The 19,486-nt window shown below is 36.2% G+C and overlaps 1 protein-coding gene across 1 annotated transcript; it reads left to right on the plus strand.

Moving 5' to 3' along the window:
- Positions 1-17,501: 17,501 nt before the first annotated feature.
- On the plus strand, positions 17,502-18,059 carry LOC113305806. Its single transcript, XM_026554807.1, has one exon. It carries the CDS (start codon positions 17,502-17,504, stop codon positions 18,057-18,059), a length of 558 nt encoding a protein of 185 aa, XP_026410592.1.
- The last annotated feature ends 1,427 nt before the right edge of the window (positions 18,060-19,486 follow it).

Here is a 19,486-nt window from a genome sequence, read left to right on the forward strand (position 1 = left end):
CTACCAACATTAAAAAATTAAAAAATCTCCAAGATGAGCTAGGGAAATGGTACGAAATCAGAAATGATTATTACCATCAATTATCAAGGGATAAGTTCTTTAAAGAATATGACCAGAACACCGAATATTTTCATACTTCAGATTTAAATAGGAAAAGGATCAATGATATCCATTCCCTGAGAGAAATTTTTTCGCTTTGGATTTCAGATATGGATCAAATAAATACTCTTCTAGTGAATCATTTGTCTTAGATGGGCACTTCACAAAATTATATCTTTCAGGAAGACCTATCAAATATTATTGAGCCCAATGTTGCAGAAGTGGAAAATATTTCTCTCATTGAAACCTCTTCTAAAGAGGAAATCCAGAATACCATTTCTAACACGAATCAATGGGGAGACCCAGGCCAGATAGGTTTCAACCATGTTTCTCCGAAGGTAATTGGGAGATCCTGGCCCAGACATCATATTTTCTCTCCAATTTTTTTTTTTAATATGGAAAATTAAATCCAGAGTTTAACCATTCTTTTATAACTCTTATACCGTAAATATCCACTCGCAAACTCCAGATGACTTTAGGCCCATCAACCTAAGTAATACTAATTACAAGATCATTTCCAAGATCCTAGCAAACAGGTTAAAATCCATTCTGAATAAATTAATATCCCCTAATCAACTACCCTTTCTCCCCGGAGGAAGAATTACATACAATATCATAATATCCCACAAACTCATCCACTCGATGAAAATTTCAAAAGCTAAAAAGGGTACTCTTGCACTAAAATTAGATCTATCAAAAGCCTTTGATAGGGTGGAGTAGAATTTCATTAGATCGGCTATAAATGCCTTTGGATTTAACAATTCTTTGGTAGTTGTACGTCATCATGCAATATATTTCGACCACCTCCTTCTCCATCCTTCTAAACAGATCTCCACGACCGACTTTTTCCACCTCGAGGGGGTTAAGACAAGGCGATCCGCTATCTCCTTACCTTTTTCCTAATTTGCATGGAAATATTATCTAGACTCCTAGAAAAATGATAGACACATTTTTATGACCGAATTGTCCTCAATTTTCAGTATTGTTGGTACTCGATTTTCTACTTATTATGGTGTTTTATGTGTTTGTAGGTATTTTTGGAAAATAAACATTTTTGGAAAATTCGGCTCGAAAAGTTGGTATAGGCACCCAGAGGACACATGTTATTCGGACTCTCAGTTTTGGATAAGGGGCACCTAACTGATAAGGGGCACCCCAGGGAGCCAACTGCTAATCGCACCCCATTACTGGTTAAGGGGGCTCCATCTTCTTCCTTGATTTGAAAAGAAAAATTGGCGGGAAATTTGGTTTCAACGGTAAAGGATTTATTATCTTTAAGATAAGAATATCTTCTTGCCTTACAAACATGAAGTTTTGAAGAAAAAGGAAGTTATCTTGTATTAAACAAGAAAGATATCCTTAGAAGATTTTATCTTGGATTTTATTCTGCGAATTAAAGAAGATATGGGTTTAGTAAAGACATATATATAGAATAAAGAGAAGGAAAAATTCCTGAAGATATTTTTAGTTAAAAAGAAGAAGATTTTGGAGTTATGGAAGAATATATTTGAGTGATGTGTATTTGTGTGTATAAATAGAGAGCTAGAGAGCACATTTGTGGGGAGTTTTTGGGATAGAAAAGAAAATCATTGCTTTAATAATTTTCTCACATTTTCATCATTTGTAAACCATCTTTGAGCATAAATTAAATCAACTTTTGAGCGTGTTTCCATCATGATGAGCTAGACCCCATCACTGGGACGACGGAGGAGGTTGTGTTTCGTTCATGTGGTAATTAAAATAATTCTTTTATAACTATTTGCGTAGAATTTAATTGTTTTATGATTTCTATTAATTATTTTTTATTTTGTTTGATGTCGCATACTTGGTTTTAAATACTTTTGATGCGTCATGCTCACAACTTACAACTAATGTTTTATGAAATCTACTTTGGCAAAGAATAGAGTTATTATTTCTTTTGTTTTGAGCTATAAATGTCTAGGATTAATTTATGAACCCCATGAACATGAAAAGCAGTGGAATCCGGAGTCCCAGTAAATTCTTCATCCCGTGACATATTTTGTATATAATTTCTTATTTTTAGTATTTTTATATTTAAGCCTAAAATCAATTCAACAACGTCCGAGTGAACGACAACCTTATTTACCACTATCAAAAATATCATCAAAAAAGCGAGTGGATAAAAAATAATTCGAGACTTAAAATAAATAAACATTCCCCAAACATCTCCCATCCGTTCTTTATAGATGAATGCTTTCTATTTACAAAATCATATTTAATGGAAGCAAAAAAACTACTTGATACGTTATCAAGGTTCAGGGGAATTTCAGGACAAATGGTTAACCTTCAAAAATCTAGAATTTATATCAGTCCTTATATTTATCCAAAACATGGGAAAATCATAGAAAAATCCGAAAGGTACTGTTAGTGATAAAACATGACAAATATCTTGGTACCTCTCTTTTCTTCGACAAGGATATGAAAGAAAATTTTGAACCTCTTCTATAAAAAAAATACTATGCTACCCTTCAAGGATGGAAATCAAAACTTTGTTCACAAGCAGTCGAACAATGCTAATAAAATATATTCTCAAGCCTACCCAACATACAAAATGCAAACCCTTACACTTCACAAAGAAACTCTCGATCAAATGGACCGTATCCAAATAGACTTCTAGTGTAAAAGAGATAAATCAAATAGCAGAGGAGGATACATAATATATTGGGATAGTATTTGCAGGTTGATTGCTCAAGGACGACCAGGAATTAAAAGCACACATCATTTTAATATAGTGCTCCTCAAAAAGATGACTAGTAGGATAATCATGGATCGTGATCAACTTTGGGAACAACTCCTAGAAGCTAAATACTTCCTAAACGTCGACCCTTTAGGAGCTACTAGATCTTCCAATTTATCTTGGATTTGGATGAGTATCCAAAAAGGCTGAAACCAAATTAAGGATAATTTTGCGTGGCAAGTTAAAAACAGAGCCTCTACAAAAATATGGGAGGACAGGTGGATACTTAATAACGATACAACCACAAACCAACCAATTTACAAGTACCGACACCACAAATAGTTCGGGAGCTGATAAAAGATGAAAATAAATGGAATCAAGAAAAAATAGACAAATATTTTGATGAAGAAGTCAAAGAAAATATCCAAGCAATAACACCAAGGAAACAAGAACAAGAAAAAATTAGATGGAAGTATCATCATTCAGGAAATTTCTCAGCAAAGAATACATATAACTTTCTCGTCAAACAAGATCGAGAAAATGATAACTTAATGGAATTTCCTTGGAAAAATATTTGGGGAACTCAGGCAATCCCAAGAGTAAGATTATTTATTTGGAAACTATTACAAAGATCCCTACCAACTTCTTCCAGATTTGGAGCTCACAATTCAGCTATCGATACTTGTTGTCAGATGTACAATTCTCAGAAGCAGGAAACTGAACAACATCTTTTTCATATTTTGTCATTTTGCTAGAGCTATTTGGTTCATATTTTCTTCTGAAACTATAAATACGAGAAGTAACACAAACTCGGTTAGTTCTTGGTTTAGGAGTTGGTTAGTGAATCCAGATTTTGCAGAGTGTTTGGAAAAATATAGCCACCATTCTATGGTTCATACGAAAACATATATGTTCGGTAGTATTCAAAAAAGCCACTCCATAACCGACAAATTTAATTGAACAAATTAATAGATTCCTACAGTTGACTCCTCCGAAAGGCATCAATATGGGAATTAACCTAAGAAAAGAAACTTCAACAAGAAAAAATTGGTCCGACACAAACACCGATTAGATAATTTTTATTGATGCCTCCTTTAGGAAAGAAGATTCTTCTATGGATTCCGCCTTTATACTTTATTCACTGGATCATGAGACTTCATGCATACATCAGCAGGGTCGGAGTGGGCTTCTTCGGTTTTTCATGAATCAAAAGCTAGCCTTGTTAAAGGAAACTACTTGGTTAAAGGAAAATGTTCTGTCAAGTATAGTCGCTGATTGCAAAGTTTTAGCAGACACCATCAATAAGGTAGACATATAAATCAATTGGACATTGGAAAACACTCTACAGAAAGCAAGTATAATTTTAGGAAATTTACCTCAAGCTTAGGTGAAGTTTATATAAGTATAAAACATAACTCAGCAGCGGATTACATAGAAAAGGAAGCTAAGATAAAAAAAAATCTTCAACATATGTCCTCACAGTTTCTACAAAGTGTTCAGGAATCTAGCATTATTACCAACGTATTTGACAAAAATGAAATTGTAAACTTATTGTACTATATTTTCTAGTTAATATATATTTATCTTTCCATAAAAAAAAAGAGTCCAATTTTTATTAAATTCTTAGTATTTATTATGATTTCACGGGACCTATTTTAATATATTAAGCTATAAAATCTAATAGTTTTCGGACTTATATATAAAATATTGTTGAATAATTTTATAATTAACTTTGTTTCTAACTTCATATTATTAAAATAATTTATCACAGTTTAGCTTAGGCTGGCTGGCTCAATTTGGGATGAGCATCGATTCAATCTATGGAGAACGTCCCGGATTAATTCGATCGTCACAAGTTGAAACGTTTGGCTCAACTTGAGATGGGATGGGTAAACTCGCAGATTCGGGAGTTTGTCCATCCATTTTGCTTATTTGGCTACTCCACTGTGCGGCGGGAATGGAAAAATTAGTTTATTTGTCCATCCTATTGTCTTGGCTTTAAATAATATTTTATGGTGTCTTAAAATATTGACAATTGGAATGAAGATTTTTTATTTCGGAATTTCAATATAAATATTTTTTTCACAATCTCTATAAATCTTGAAAAGACGAGGAATACACCATAATATTTTATTTATCAACCTATAAGTCCTTCACCTAGTGTGATCGTCTCTGGACAGAGTCGAGAGAATACAACAACTTCGGTACACAGTTCGTGTGATCGTTTATGGATACAAGATCGAGACAATACAACAACAAAATCACTTGTGTGATTGATTATGGATTCAAGATCAAGACGATATGACAACTAAGTGATCACTTGATAATAGGTACCGTAATAACCGAAACTCTATATGATCAATATCAAGTATTATGGAATTAATGTACGAGTGCAATTTACTTTGATTATAATAAAACAATTATAATGCGGAATAGTAAGGTAAGTGGCACAACAAGATTTTGTTAACGAGGAAACCGCAAATGCAAAAACCCAGGGACCTAGTCCAATTTTGAATACTCTCGTAATTAAGCCACTATACAAAATCTAATCCATTTTGGTATAGTTGAGACCAAGTAGACTACCCCTAGATACTTAGTTTCCTAAGTATCCTGCTGATAGACGCATTTATGTGTCTAATGTATCTCAATTGTATATAGTGTTAGTGCTCGATTCTATACTTATTTGGTTATTTTATTTATTTGTAGGTGTTTTTAGAAGAATAAGGATTTGCGGCGAAATTGGCTGAAAATGCGGCGTTTGGACCTCCGTTGATAGAGTGCCGGAAGCGCCCCAGAAGTGTACCGGAAGTACCCCAGAAATACCCCGGAGGAACCCCGAAAAAAGTGCGGAAAATGCCCCAGAGGACACTTGCTATACGGACCCTTGATTTTGGATAAGGGGTAACCTAATTACTAATGGGCACCCCATTTCAAGGCACATGCTAAAGGGACTCCCAGTCTGGTTAAGGGGACACCACATTCAAAGTTCAAATAATGGAATTTGGCGGGAAAACTAAAGTTCACGTCTGATAACTTGCTGTTGGATTTCTGGGCAGTTTTGAGGGAGATTAAATCCCTGAAATCAATTGGGATAGGCCTGTTAAGACTAAACATACCGTATGCAAGTGATTTTATCGATCAACTTGGGCTGGAATGGCTGGGAGAAACGATCAAAGTCCAAACAGGATACGTATTGTTCTGTCCAGTTTCAAGGATTTGTATGAAAGATTTTGTGAGAGTTTTACGCTGGATAGTTACGTACTAGGTCCTGTTCAAGTCTTGATAAGAGTTTGGTGGAAAGTTTATAGCTAACAGACGCGTACGAATAGCTTTGAGCAGTATTTTCCGAGACTTTGGAAGAAAGAAAAAATAGAGATCGGGATTTCTTTGAGCTGTGAAGTATATAAGAGGTGGAGAGAAGTGAGAGAAGATTATCAAGAGTTAGGGGTCGATTGAGAGGCCAGCAGAGAGGCGCAGGAGGAGTTGCAGGAATTGTACCTGCTGCTGCTGCTGCCATTAACAAAGTTCGAAGAACACGAAGAACACACCTGCACAGACAGTCGTTCTTTGAATAGTGGAAAGACTAGCGGCCGTGGGTCTTAAAAGAAGGCGTCAACAACAGTCTTATTTTCACAGCGTCAACAGCAGTGGTATTTTATGTTCTTTTCTGGACGCCGTCTGTGGGTCGCAGAATCACTGTTTTCATTTTCACTCTTTTAATCAACTTTTTGAGCATCAAATATTTATTTTTAGAACATGATTATTATGAGTAGCTAAACCCCATTACTGGGATGATGGAGGAAACCATTCTTTATGCATGAGTAATTCTATTTAATCTTTATGACTATTTGCACTATTATGAGTTGTTTTATGATTTTTCTTGATTATTTGTGATTTTATCTGATGATGTATGCTTAGTCTAGGAACTCTTGATGCATCATGATTTACATCTAATACTTTACAAAATCTAGTTTTGGCAAAGAAAGAGTCGATTTGTTATCATTATAAGCTATAATTGTCTAGAATTAATAGTTGATTCGCATGAGTATAAGAATTGGTGGAATCCTGAGTCCTAGTATCTCTTGATCCTGTGACAATTTTGTATATTTTTGTTTTTAATTCTATTCAAGTCCGAGCAACGAATCCGTATTTACCGCAAATTTAAGACAACAAAAAATGGCGCCGCCGACGCGGACTTGTATATAGATTTGTTTTTAGGTTTAATTTTTTTTTATTATTTATTATTTGTTCCTTTTTACGTTTCTTTTTGTGTCTTTGATTTACAGGTTCGAAGTGGAATACTAAGGACTTGGGAACAAAAAGCTTAAAGCTAAAAGCTAAAAGAAAGAAGAAAAAAAGACATAATTTTTTTTAGGATTTAATTTTATTTTTTTTTTGTAAAGCTTTTATTTATTTATTTTTTAGAATTTGTAAATAGGCTTTATTTTTCATAATTTTTGTAATTTTTGGACTTTTTATTTGGACTTTATTCTGGACTTTGGACATTTTATTTTTATTTTTAACCCTACGGAAGGGTATTATAAAAAAAAAAATTATATAAACTGTGCAGGGAAGGACGACGATTACGATATCGTCTCGGCCCCTCGGGTTCGTACATGACATAGGAGTCGTGGCCCGAGTCGACTTCACGGTTCATCGCCCGTCTGGTACGGGAGGTAAGTCCAATCGAAACACCCGCGAATCTCCTGCAAGCGGGTTACTGTCTGCCTTAAGGTGATAATTGTTTGAGGACGAACCGGACTGTCTTTATTTTCCTAGTAAAGGGCAAGGCCTGGCCTAAAAAGATAAGGTTCGGATTTCATCACCGTTCCTTCTTGCCCGCCTTAGGAAAACGAAACCAAACGCGAACCTAAGCTAAAATTTGAATAGAACGAGACCAATAGGGTAACGAGCTTAATAGGAAACTCGTTCGAAAAATATTGGTTGCTCTTTAAGCACATTTCAAAGTTCATGATGGTTTCTGTGAGTTGAATGCGTGACTGCGCCGCCTTGTGATAGCGGTGAGGCCTTGGGTATCAAAGCTCCACTGAGCTTCCCTCGCCTCGATTCAACTTACATTAGCTCGGATTGATTCCAGAGGGGTGTGCTCAAATTGTAACGAATTCCTTTTCGAAGGAATAGAAGCTGGTCTAGAAAACAATCTAAGTGGAGCCATCATGCTTTTTGTTTGCTAGATTCTATAGGTTTGATTTGGTCGAGACGGACTTGTTTGTGATTGCGTAGAATTCCCCTGCAATTAAGAATGTCGAACTGGTATGATAGAAGCCAATACAATGAATATCGACCTGAATTTGATTATGGACATCATCAGTATTATGACCATAGTGAGAATAGTGACTGGGGACGCCAACCTTTTCAAGGTTATGGTTCATACCATGGTGAGCCCAATTACTATCCGCACGCGCATCAGTCATACGAGCAAGAAGATTATAATACTAGTTCTTCGTCTTTAGAGGATACAATCAAACTATTGAAAAGTAGTCCTTATTATGATCCTTCAGTTCCTATTCCTTCTCTAGAAGAGACTCTCAGGAATTTAGCTGAGTCATCACGTCAGTTAGCTGAATCGACGTATAAATTAGATGAGGTGAATAATGTAGTTATGGACGAAAGAACTGCAACAACAACTGAATCTGTAGAAGATATCCTCAATAGATTAACTCAAAACTTAGATCCTACACTAAGGGAACTTTCTTTGGAAGAGACCCTTGAGAGGATAGCTGAGTCGACACGTAGACTTGAGTTAGAGACGAACGAAAGTATTGCTCGAAATAACTTGAATTGCCAATATAGTGTATCCAATAATACCCTTGAGAATGAAGATACTTTTTCACATAATCAAGATAACGAGGTTATAATTGGTAACACTACTTATTTAGATAAGGTTCAATCATCTTCGTACTATTATGATGATGAGGATAGTAGTGATGAAGAATCTGAAATATGTAGGCATAGTAATCAGGAATCTAGTAATCCAATTGAGCTTTATAGTGATTATATTATTTCTACTTCAAATCCAAATAATTTTTATGATTATTCACCTATTCAAAAGGACGAGGATTGATTAGGGATACCACCGTTTTAGACGATGTAGTTTTTCCTTTTGATTACGAAGCCGATAGTGGTTTAGAGGAACGGGTTCATTTCGAAAATACTGTTTTAGAGTCTAGCGACTTAGAAACAATAGTCTTGGAAGAAGAAGATAGACCCGTAGAGATGAGTAAAGATGCACTACCTGATAATAACTTAGAAGAATCTCTTGAATATTTTAAGGACTCTGAAGATACGGAAATTCAAGAAATAATTAGAGGTCTATCTAGAGAAACTGAAAACTCTAAGTTTGGGGTGATTATCACTTCCCTAGTGCCTTACCTTTAACTCTCAGAAAGTCCCCACACTTAGGACTTGACATCAATGCCTCAACCATTTTACAAGATTACTTTCATACTCGTTTTCCTGAACCTAGTGATGTCCATAAGGAAGTTCAGTTGTTAGAAACCCATCCTCTGGGATGAGGAGGCTATGATACTAAGATCGACTTTGTTTTCCCACCAAATATTTTTCAAACAATTGTGGGAACGTATAAATTTCAAATGTGTCAATTATTAAGTTCTGAGACTAAACCTAATTACTTTAGGATATTAGAATCGACACATTTTCTTAAGAATGACCACTACTCTCACTGTGGTCAATTATGTAAGTCAAACCTGATTGACTTAGAGGATCCTCAATTATTTAGGTTATTATTTTGTGCTTCTAAGTTCTTATTTAAGTATTTACAGACTCTAGGACCTAATAATTCGGATCTCAATTTTGAGGAGTTGCAGCCTAAAGAAATATATTTAGACCCTTTTATAGAACCTGAACCTGAACCACAATTAGATATAGATATCTTAATCAGGAAACTAGGTAAGGGCATGCTAGTCTTGTACATTTTCTTGGTTCACTGCAGTTTCCTTTTGTCAGCTCTTTTTGGTGTTAAAGACCCACAGTTATTCCGGCTACTGTTATACGGTTCGAGTTGACTAATACTTTTCTTAGTCTGGCTGAAGACTTTAAACTTAGCACTTCTTGGGAGGTAACCCAATCTCATGCAACCAGGTAATATCCTTCCGTAACTCTTTCACTTCAAATGGTAACAGTTTCTCCTTGTTCATGCTTTTAATTTCATCTTTAGAACATTGAGGACAATGTTAGGTTTAAGTTTGGGGGTATGGGAGAAACTTTTTAGTTGCAGTATGAATAAATAAACTCCAGAGCCTAGAAATTTATGCTTATTTAGGATGGCACTAACCAATCTAAGTGGATGGAAGCATTTTGATCGTAGGAGTTGAGGAACCAATCTGATTAGATGGAAACATCTAGAAGAGTCTATTCATAAAAGCACAGAGCTCAGGTGTTAGAAATAACATGATAGTTTCACCATATCTCGTTGAGTCCTTTTCACTTCTATTTTTATTTTATTTTGTTTTTAAATTATGTTTCTCTAAGTGATTAGGTGGGGCTCACGATTCAAGTTGTTACCAATGCTAGGGTGAATTAGAGTGATTGAGATACAAAAAAAAAAAAAAAAAAAATGGTAGTTACCAAAAAGTTGAAAAAAAAGAAAAAAAAAAAAAAAAAAGAAAAAAGTGAGAAAATATTGAGACCAGACCATTTGACCAAAAGGAATAAATTCAATAAAGTCGACCACTGGTACCCTTGTATATGCCAGTTGTGTTGACCTAGAGTTAGGTTATCGACCACTGGTTCCCTTGTATATGCCAGTGTGTTGATATTAGTCAGACTAATATCCCAATCCATTAGGATAGGTTCATTTTGGCGGAGGCCTTCAGACAGATATGGGAAACGCCGTTCACTTAGTAAACATCAAAACCATCTATGTTTTTCTATATCCATCTCTTAATCTTTCCATGTGATTAGTTTGACTCCGAATATGATGTCCATAGTGCAACTATCTGAGTAGAGCTCTGTCACTTTATATGAATTTTAGTATGCTTGAGTGCAAACTCGTGTACACAATTGGAATTTCGCATCAGGGTACTTCTTCCTGTAGTCAATAAGTATGCCAACCAAGGAGATTCTTTAGTGCCTTCCAAGGTTCGTTGTAGATAGCTAGGGTCTGGAGTATAAAGGTTTTGTGGGTATATCTCTAGTAAGCCCTCCCGAGACTATAACTCGGCCACTAGGGCCACCTAGGGGTTTAAAGGCTTATTGCATACGCTAAATGCAATCGACGATGCCTGCGACAGTGAGTTAGGATTTTATTTTGTAGTTTTGATTTGCTCGAGGACTAGCAAATAATAAGTTTGGGGGTATTTGATAGACGCATTTATGTGTCTATATATCTCAATTGTATATAGTGTTAGTGCTCGATTCTATACTTATTTGGTTATTTTATTTATTTGTAGGTGTTTTTAGAAGAATAAGGATTTGCGGCGAAATTGGCTGAAAATGCGGCGTTTGGACCTCCGTTGATAGAGTGCCGGAAGCGCCCCAGAAGTGTACCGGAAGTACCCCAGAAATACCCCGGAGGAACCCCGAAAAAAGTGCGGAAAATGCCCCAGAGGACACTTGCTATACGGACCCTTGATTTTGGATAAGGGGTAACCTAATTACTAATGGGCACCCCATTTCAAGGCACATGCTAAAGGGACTCCCAGTCTGGTTAAGGGGACACCACATTCAAAGTTCAAATAATGGAATTTGGCGGGAAAACTAAAGTTCACGTCTGATAACTTGCTGTTGGATTTCTGGGCAGTTTTGAGGGAGATTAAATCCCTGAAATCAATTGGGATAGGCCTGTTAAGACTAAACAGACCGTATGCAAGTGATTTTATCGATGAACTTGGGCTGGAATGGCTGGGAGAAGCGATCAAAGTCCAAACAGGATACGTATTGTTCTGTCCAGTTTCAAGGATTTGTATGAAAGATTTTGTGAGAGTTTTACGATGGATAGTTACGTACTAGGTCCTGTTCAAGTCTTGATAAGAGTTTGGTGGAAAGTTTATAGCTACCAGACGCGTACGAATAGCTTTGAGCAGTATTTTCCGAGACTTTGGAAGAAAGAAAAAATAGAGATTCTATCGGGATTTCTTTGAGCTGTGAAGTATATAAGAGGTGGAGACAAGTGAGAGAAGATTATCAAGAGTTAGGGGTCGATTGGGAGGCCAGCAGAGAGGCGCAGGAGAAGTTGCAGGAATTGTACCTGCTGCTGCTGCTGCCATTAACAAAGCTCGAAGAACGCGAAGAACACACCTGCAAAGACAGTCGTTCTTTGAATAGTGGAAAGACTAGCGGCCGTGGGTCTTAAAAGAAGGCGTCAACAACAGTCTTATTTTCACAGCGTCAACAGCGGTGGTATTTTATGTTCTTTTCTGGACGCCGTCTGTGGGTCGCAGAATCACTGTTTTCATTCTTTTCACTCTTTTAATCAACTTTTTGAGCATCAAATATTTATTTTTAGAACATGATTATTATGAGTAGCTAAACCCCATTACTGGGATGATGGAGGAAACCATTCTTTATGCATGAGTAATTCTATTTAATTCTTTATGACTATTTGCACTATTATGAGTTGTTTTATGATTTTTCTTGATTATTTGTGATTTTATCTGATGATGTATGCTTAGTCTAGGAACTCTTGATGCATCATGCTTATGATTTACATCTAATACTTTACAAAATCTAGTTTTGGCAAAGAAAAGAGTCGATTTTTGTTATCATTATAAGCTATAATTGTCTAGAATTAATAGTTGATTCGCATGAGTATAAGAATTGGCGGAATCCTGAGTCCTAGTATCTCTTGATCATGTGACAATTTTGTATATATTTTTGTTTTTAAATCTATTCAAGTCCGAGCAACGAATCCGTATTTACCGCAAATTTTTTAAGACTACAACACCTGCACCTTCGAATTTTAGAGTCACGCACGTGAATCACCAATCCTTTAAATTATATTCTGAATCCAAACAATAAGGATAAATTTGTTCGGTAATCACTCTATTCAATCTTGGTGTTCAAACCCTAGAATTACCCCTTTTAAGCGATGTAGGATGTGGAGGATAAATCTTCACTAACCAAATGTTGGATATTTTCAACAAACCCTTAATTTGTAGGCGCTACAGCAGAGTTCGGTGATCGACCTGAAACTTTATTTTCCCAACAGACACCATTGTTGGAAGAGATGTCTATTCGTTCTGAAAAGATGCATGTTGGAGATGAAGAGTCATCTTCAACAGATGCTAAACTCTCTATAAATAGCATCCTTGTTTTCCATTCAAAACACATCAAAAACTCTCTCTGTTTTCTCTCTAACAAGCATCATCAGAAACAAAACTTGTGTGTTCTTGGTTGGGTCAAGGTTGTACGAGTTTTGAATCCAACATTGTTATAGGGCTTCAAGTATCCTGACGGAAATATTCATTGACCTATTTGTACTCGCCAATCTAATTTGGAAGGGTCGAATAATTGTTGAAAAGAATCTATTATTAGAGCCTTGAACCCAGAGAAAACATTCTTTTCTTCACCCTGTTTTAGTTCAATTTTCCAACACCAAATCGTTCCTAGAACACCTTTCTACTTCAATGTCACGACTCAAATCTTCACCAAGCTCCTCTAATGGTGGTTGCCTTCTTTTCTCTTGCTTCTTGTTTTTCTTCACGGCAGCGAAACCTCCTAATTCTCTGTTTTCTTTTCCTAACCTAAAAAAGTCTCCTCCTAATTAGCTCCCCTTATTTGATATAAAGGTCTCCTTGACTGTTGGGCATGAGGAGTGAACGGCCCAACAATTACACCAAAGGTCACAGAGACTTTGATTATAAATGACGTGTTCAAACATATGTGCCGCTAAGCATCATTTATGCTTAATACATGCCGTATATTTATTTACCAGATGTTTCTCTTATATAGAACAATCCCGATGGTGGGTCATCCACCAAACCGTATCCACATAACAGGATTAGAAATCTTACCGCAGAAAATTCACTAGTTATTAGTTAAGGAGCTGCTGAGTGCTGAGCAGCTGAGGTTTTGTCGGAGGTTGTTTCAAACTTCCCAGCTCATCAGGTCTTTCTAGTAGCAAATAAATAAAAGTTCATTTGAATCATAATTGGTTTGGTCGGTAGATCTAACTTTTAATTTGGATGCATCACCTTTGGCGGGACTCTCAGTTTAAATGCAAGGCTGAATTGGGACCCTAGCTAGAGGATAAAAAAAGGTCATTAAAACCTAATTTGAGTCTCCTCCTATCCAATTTTTAAAAAAAATACTAATCTACCCTCGTATAATTGTGATAATTTTATTTAATTAGTGTTAATCTCACTTAATTTGAGTTTAACCTTCTTTTTTTTTTCCAAAATTTTTGTTTGCAATTTCCCTTTTTTTTTTCCCAGACTTGCATGAAAAGTCGTCAGGGTAGTGAAGTATTTTAATAACGACTCTTAACAGTCGTTTAAGTTTCAAAAACGACCCTCAAAAATCGTTAGTGTTTAAAAATTGTTTCTTGACGACTCTGAACACTCGTTAATGGTTATAAAAGAGTCGTTATCTTCTTTGAAGAGTCATTAATGGCGGAAATACATTAGAAGAAGATAATGATTCTTTTATAACCATTAACGACTGTTTAGGATCGTCAAGAAACACAGACGGCTCGTGAGGGTCGTTGACGATCCTTTAATGTATCCCGAATCTTAGAAGAGGATAACGACTCTTTTATAAGCATTAACGACTGTTTAGAGTCGTCAAGAAACAATGACGACTTTTGAGGGTCGTTTTCGAAACACTTCAATATCATGACGACTCTACCAAATTTGGTGACAATTCTCCAGTAAACAATGACAATCCTTCTACTTTTTTGGACAGAGATATAGTTTTTGGTCATAAAGAGTCGTTAGTGTATAAAAAGGGGTCGTCAAAACCTAGAAAAATGGTCGTTATCTTCTACACTCTAGACATCAACAATTTTTCATACAAATAACATGCATATGAAAAATCGTTAGGGTATATAACTATGAGGTTGACGACTCTTATTTTTCAGTTGTGATGGAGAGTCGAGAGAGAGGGGAGGAGGGGACTGATTATTTTTTTGGGTTTAAAAATGAAAATGAATTGGGGTTTAGAGTTAAGGGTTAATAGAATTTTAAGTTTTAGATTTAGTGAAGAGTAAAACAGTATTTTCACTATATTTTGGGTGGAAATAGATTTTTTGGGGTAGGAATAAATGCTTGAGGCCCCTAATTATTTTTTTTGGGCCCCAATTAAGCCCTGTTTAAATGCTCTGCGTTTCCATTTTGCTTTGGGACTAGGAACGAAGAACTAAGAAAAGCTTAGATTTGGCTGGGCTTGGGCCCCTAAATATGTCGCAACTCATTTCATTACTCCCTCCCGTGACATTTCATTTGAGCTCTACTGTTGTCGATGAGGAAGCATCATTTTATTGAACGCAGCGTCAAAAAGAAGAAGAAAAAAAGATGGCGTTTGACCGTTTGTTTTCTTATTCTAAAGGCGAGGAATCCGACTCGTATAAAGCATTTGGTGGCAATGGCACTGGATTATATGTCATTTTGTGCGAAAGATGGATCAACCATTTCAACCAGGATTATATGACCCGCCAATCTATGTGGCCCGTGTCTGACTGGAAGCCCAGTTACAAGGTCACATGTCCGTTTTTCTTCTTCTTCTGAAGGGCCATTGACATTCACATGTTCTTCAAAACAGGGTATCCTAGTCAGAGTTGGGAACAAGGTGACAAATCGTTATGCTCTGTCCCGAGTCCCGACTCCCAGTCACCAAGAAAATTGCATTTCGAAAGAGTTTTGCTAGAACACCCACCATGCCAATCTGACTCTTCTTATGTCAAACAATGAACGCTATGGTTGTCACTCTATCTGGTGGGATACGTAATACAGGAGTATCGTAGCAGAAGTTGAGCCATATTACGGCTAGAGAGTATTTAGAAGATACTAGAAGAGGTGTAAGTTTGTTAACTTAGCCTAGTAGTTTGAGGTTTCCTACTTTAGATAGGATTCCTAGTTTAGATGAGTTCTAAAAACTCATAGCTTTATTTTCCTTTTTCAGCAAGTTTACACTCCTATAAAAGGAGGAGATTGATAGGCTAGAGAGGTAGAGAAAAAAACGAGAGAGAGTGCAGCCATATTTTTGGTTGTAATAGAGTTTTTCTTTCACAGTTTAAAGAAGAAGAAGTTAAGCAATAAAAGAAGAAGCAGTTAGCAACAACGATTTTGTTATTTACTTTGTGTTCTTATTCTTTCCTCTATAATTATCATAATCTATCTTTACATCAGTACTGACTCTAGGTACCCTTGATCGATTGCGTATCAAGTGGTATCAGAGCCACGTTCTGACTTCTAGGGTTAGTTGTGGTGCATGGTCTTAACACATGAACAATATACGCGATCAGGGGAAGCAACTGTTGTTCTACCAGACACAAGAAAACCTAGAGGAAGTACTAAAACCAAGATGGGAAGTGAAGATGATAAGAATCCTAAACTAACAGATGAGGACAAGTTTGCTAAACTTGAACTTAAGATACAAGATTTAGCAGATACCCTTGTTGAGTTCATAAAAGCAAGTGTTGTCAAGTCAAAACCTAAACATAGAAAAGAAAGTACAAGGGGAGAAAAAGAAGACTTGAAGGAAGATGATGAAGAAAGCTCATCTGAAGAAGAAGAAGAAAAAGAAGAAGAAGAAGATGAAGATGATATAATAAATAAAAACCCATATGGAGGATTGAAAATTGAATTGAAGCTCGAGATATGTGACTATGATGGAGTCATGGAAGCTGAAAAACTAGATGGATGGATAGATAAGTTGGAAACATACTTCACAGTACATCAACTTGTCGAGTCACAAAAAATCAGTTTTGCAAGTCTGAAGTTGTCAAATCATGCCTCAACATGGTGGAAATCTTACAAGAAGAGGTATGTTACAGAAAAAATGACTTGGCAACAATTTAAGACTCTCATGAGGAAACATTTTTACCCTGTGGGCTATCTGGATGAAAGATGGTATAAGTGGCAGCATCTTCAACAACGATATCAACAAAGTGTTCAAGACTGCACTACAGAATTCTACAATCAAGCTCTAACTTTGGATGTATATATGACCAGTGATGAGACTTTTAGAAAGTACAATGGTGGACTGCTTGACTATATACGAAAGGAGTTGAAACTTTTCAGTGTACAAGACATTGAATATGCTATAAACAAAGTTGTAGCTATTGAACAGAAGGTTAAAGGTGCTGCAGGATCAGAAAACAATATACTTGTTACAAGAGGGGAAGATATGAGACGAATAAGAACAAGTCTCTAATAGCTGAACAAGAAGAAAAGGTGTGTGAGCATTGCAAGGAGAAAGGTCACATAAAAGACACTTGCTGGACTCTTTATCCTCATCTCAAACCAAAGAAATTGCGTGATGCTGAAGGACAGAGAAGTTTTAAGAAGAACACTATGATTACAGAAGCCGTGGTTACCGAAACAATATCTGAAATAGATCAGCCAGACCCAAAGCTTTTGTTGATGACCAAGCTAACAGACGCAGAACAAGTGAATCTACATGAAGAATTGTTCCATGTCAAGATTCAAGTAAAACAAAGCATCGTCGAGGCTACATCGATTCTGGCAGCCAAAAGAACTTAATTTCAGAAAAGCTGGTAGAACAAATGGGATTATCAACAACTCCACATCCAAAACCCTACCCATTGGGATGGATACAGAAGGATACTGAACTTCAGGTATCAATGCAGTGTCGATTCAAATTTTCTATCACTGACAAGTACATTGATGAGATTGTCTGTGATGTAGTGTCATTGGATGTAGCACAAGTTATTTTTGGAAATCCATATTTATGGGAACGTGACACTGTTCTCTATCATAGAGAGCGTGTATATTTGTTCAAGAAAGATGGAAAATATTTTCGGATTCAGGTTAGTAAAACCCATTTACCCATGAAACTGGTTACCACTAACCAAGTCAAGAGATTGATCAATGCTTGTGGGAAGTTCTCTTTATTAATCAGGCCTGTGATCAAAGAGGAAAAGAAAGTGGTATTACATACTGCACTTTCCACCAGGCAACAAAGTGAATCAAGTTCTCTAAATAAGAAGTTTGTGGATCTGTTCCAAGAAGAAGTCATTATACCACCCAAGAGAGGTGTTGAGCATGGAGATGCAATATTCTTCACCAAACTTGATCTCGAATCTGGTTATAACCAAGTGTGAATTAAAGAAGAAGACATTAGAGCTCAAAGATTTATTGAGGAGATAAGTAAAGTACATGTTTTAGCAGAAGACTTGTGGATATAACGAGAAGAAGTTCTTGAAGAAAATTCTATTATTGAAATAAAGGTGACGCCTACCAAAAGAGTAGACTATGTAATGTTTCGTGTGGGACGTACAGGACAAGTACCAAGTAAAGCAAGGTGGTTCAACAAGGAACATGGGGAGTCTGAGTTTCCCCATCTTCAGTTCAAAGCTTACACCGGAGTTCCAGCTTCCTAAAATGGGGAGCCATGATACAGGAGTATCGTAGCAGAAGTTGAGCCATATTACGGCTAGAGAGTATCTAGAAGATACTAGAAGAGGTGTAAGTTTGTTAACTTAGCCTAGTAGTTTAAGGTTTCCTACTTTAGATAGGATTCCTAGTTTAGATGAGGTCTAAAAACTCATAGCTTTATTTTTCTTTTTCACCAAGTTTACACTCCTATAAAAGGAGGAGATTGATAGGCTAGAGAGGTAGAGCAAAAAACGAGAGAGAGTGTAGCCATATTTTTGGTTTGTAATAGAGTTTTTCTTTCACAGTTTAAAGAAGAAGAAGTTAAGCAATAAAAGAAGAAGCAGTTAGCAACAACAATTGTGTTCTTTACTTTGTGTTCTTATTCTTTTCTCTATAATTATTATAATATATATTTACATCAGTATTGACTCTAGGTATCCTTGATCGATTATGTATCAATACGTGACAAGAAAACTCCATATAGGCATATAGCAACCAAGTGTAGAATATGTATGGATAAAACCCCTGCTCCCCGAATTTGTGATCGAATCTTTATCCTAATATCATCAATGATTTCTCATACCGGAAAACATAATGTCCATATTTAAAAAATGATTCCATTTTATGCATGCTGTGCAGCAAGAACTGAGCCAGCAAAAATGTTATTTAGGTCCTGAATGACTACCATGTGTTAGCTGCCGAGTGACTGCCGATGTAAGCCAACACTATCATTGCCGTTGCATCATGAAAGTGACTGTAAATAGAATATCAAAAGGAAAGAAAGAGGAAGCTGCTCGGAATATTTGTGCGTCAGCTATTAACCGATTAAACTGTTTGTAAAATAAAATGGCAAAAATAGATAACAGATCAACTGTTTTGAGAGTCAACTTAATAAGTTGGTAAGCCTATCAAATTAACTCTATGATTGATTTCTGATACGTGCACACAACTAGCTCTAAAACGTATGCAATGGTCATGCCACCACTACTCGCTGATGAATGATGCATTTATTTGATTAATTCTTCGATTAATTGGTTAGCTGGATTTATGTAACAAGATTATGAGAAGAATATTAATAGGAAAGTAAGAACTAGTCTGGACATAACGGTAGGTTGAACTTCGAACCCTATCCACGAAGGATCCAGCTGGTATA

Source organism: Papaver somniferum, chromosome 8 (genome assembly GCF_003573695.1).
Source record: "Papaver somniferum cultivar HN1 chromosome 8, ASM357369v1, whole genome shotgun sequence".
NCBI classification, from domain to species: Eukaryota; Viridiplantae; Streptophyta; class Magnoliopsida; order Ranunculales; family Papaveraceae; genus Papaver; species Papaver somniferum.

Coding starts and splice junctions, on each gene's coding strand:
- LOC113305806 (XM_026554807.1), top strand. CDS start 17,502: ATGGGATTATCAACAACTCCACATCCAAAACCCTACCCATTGGGATGG.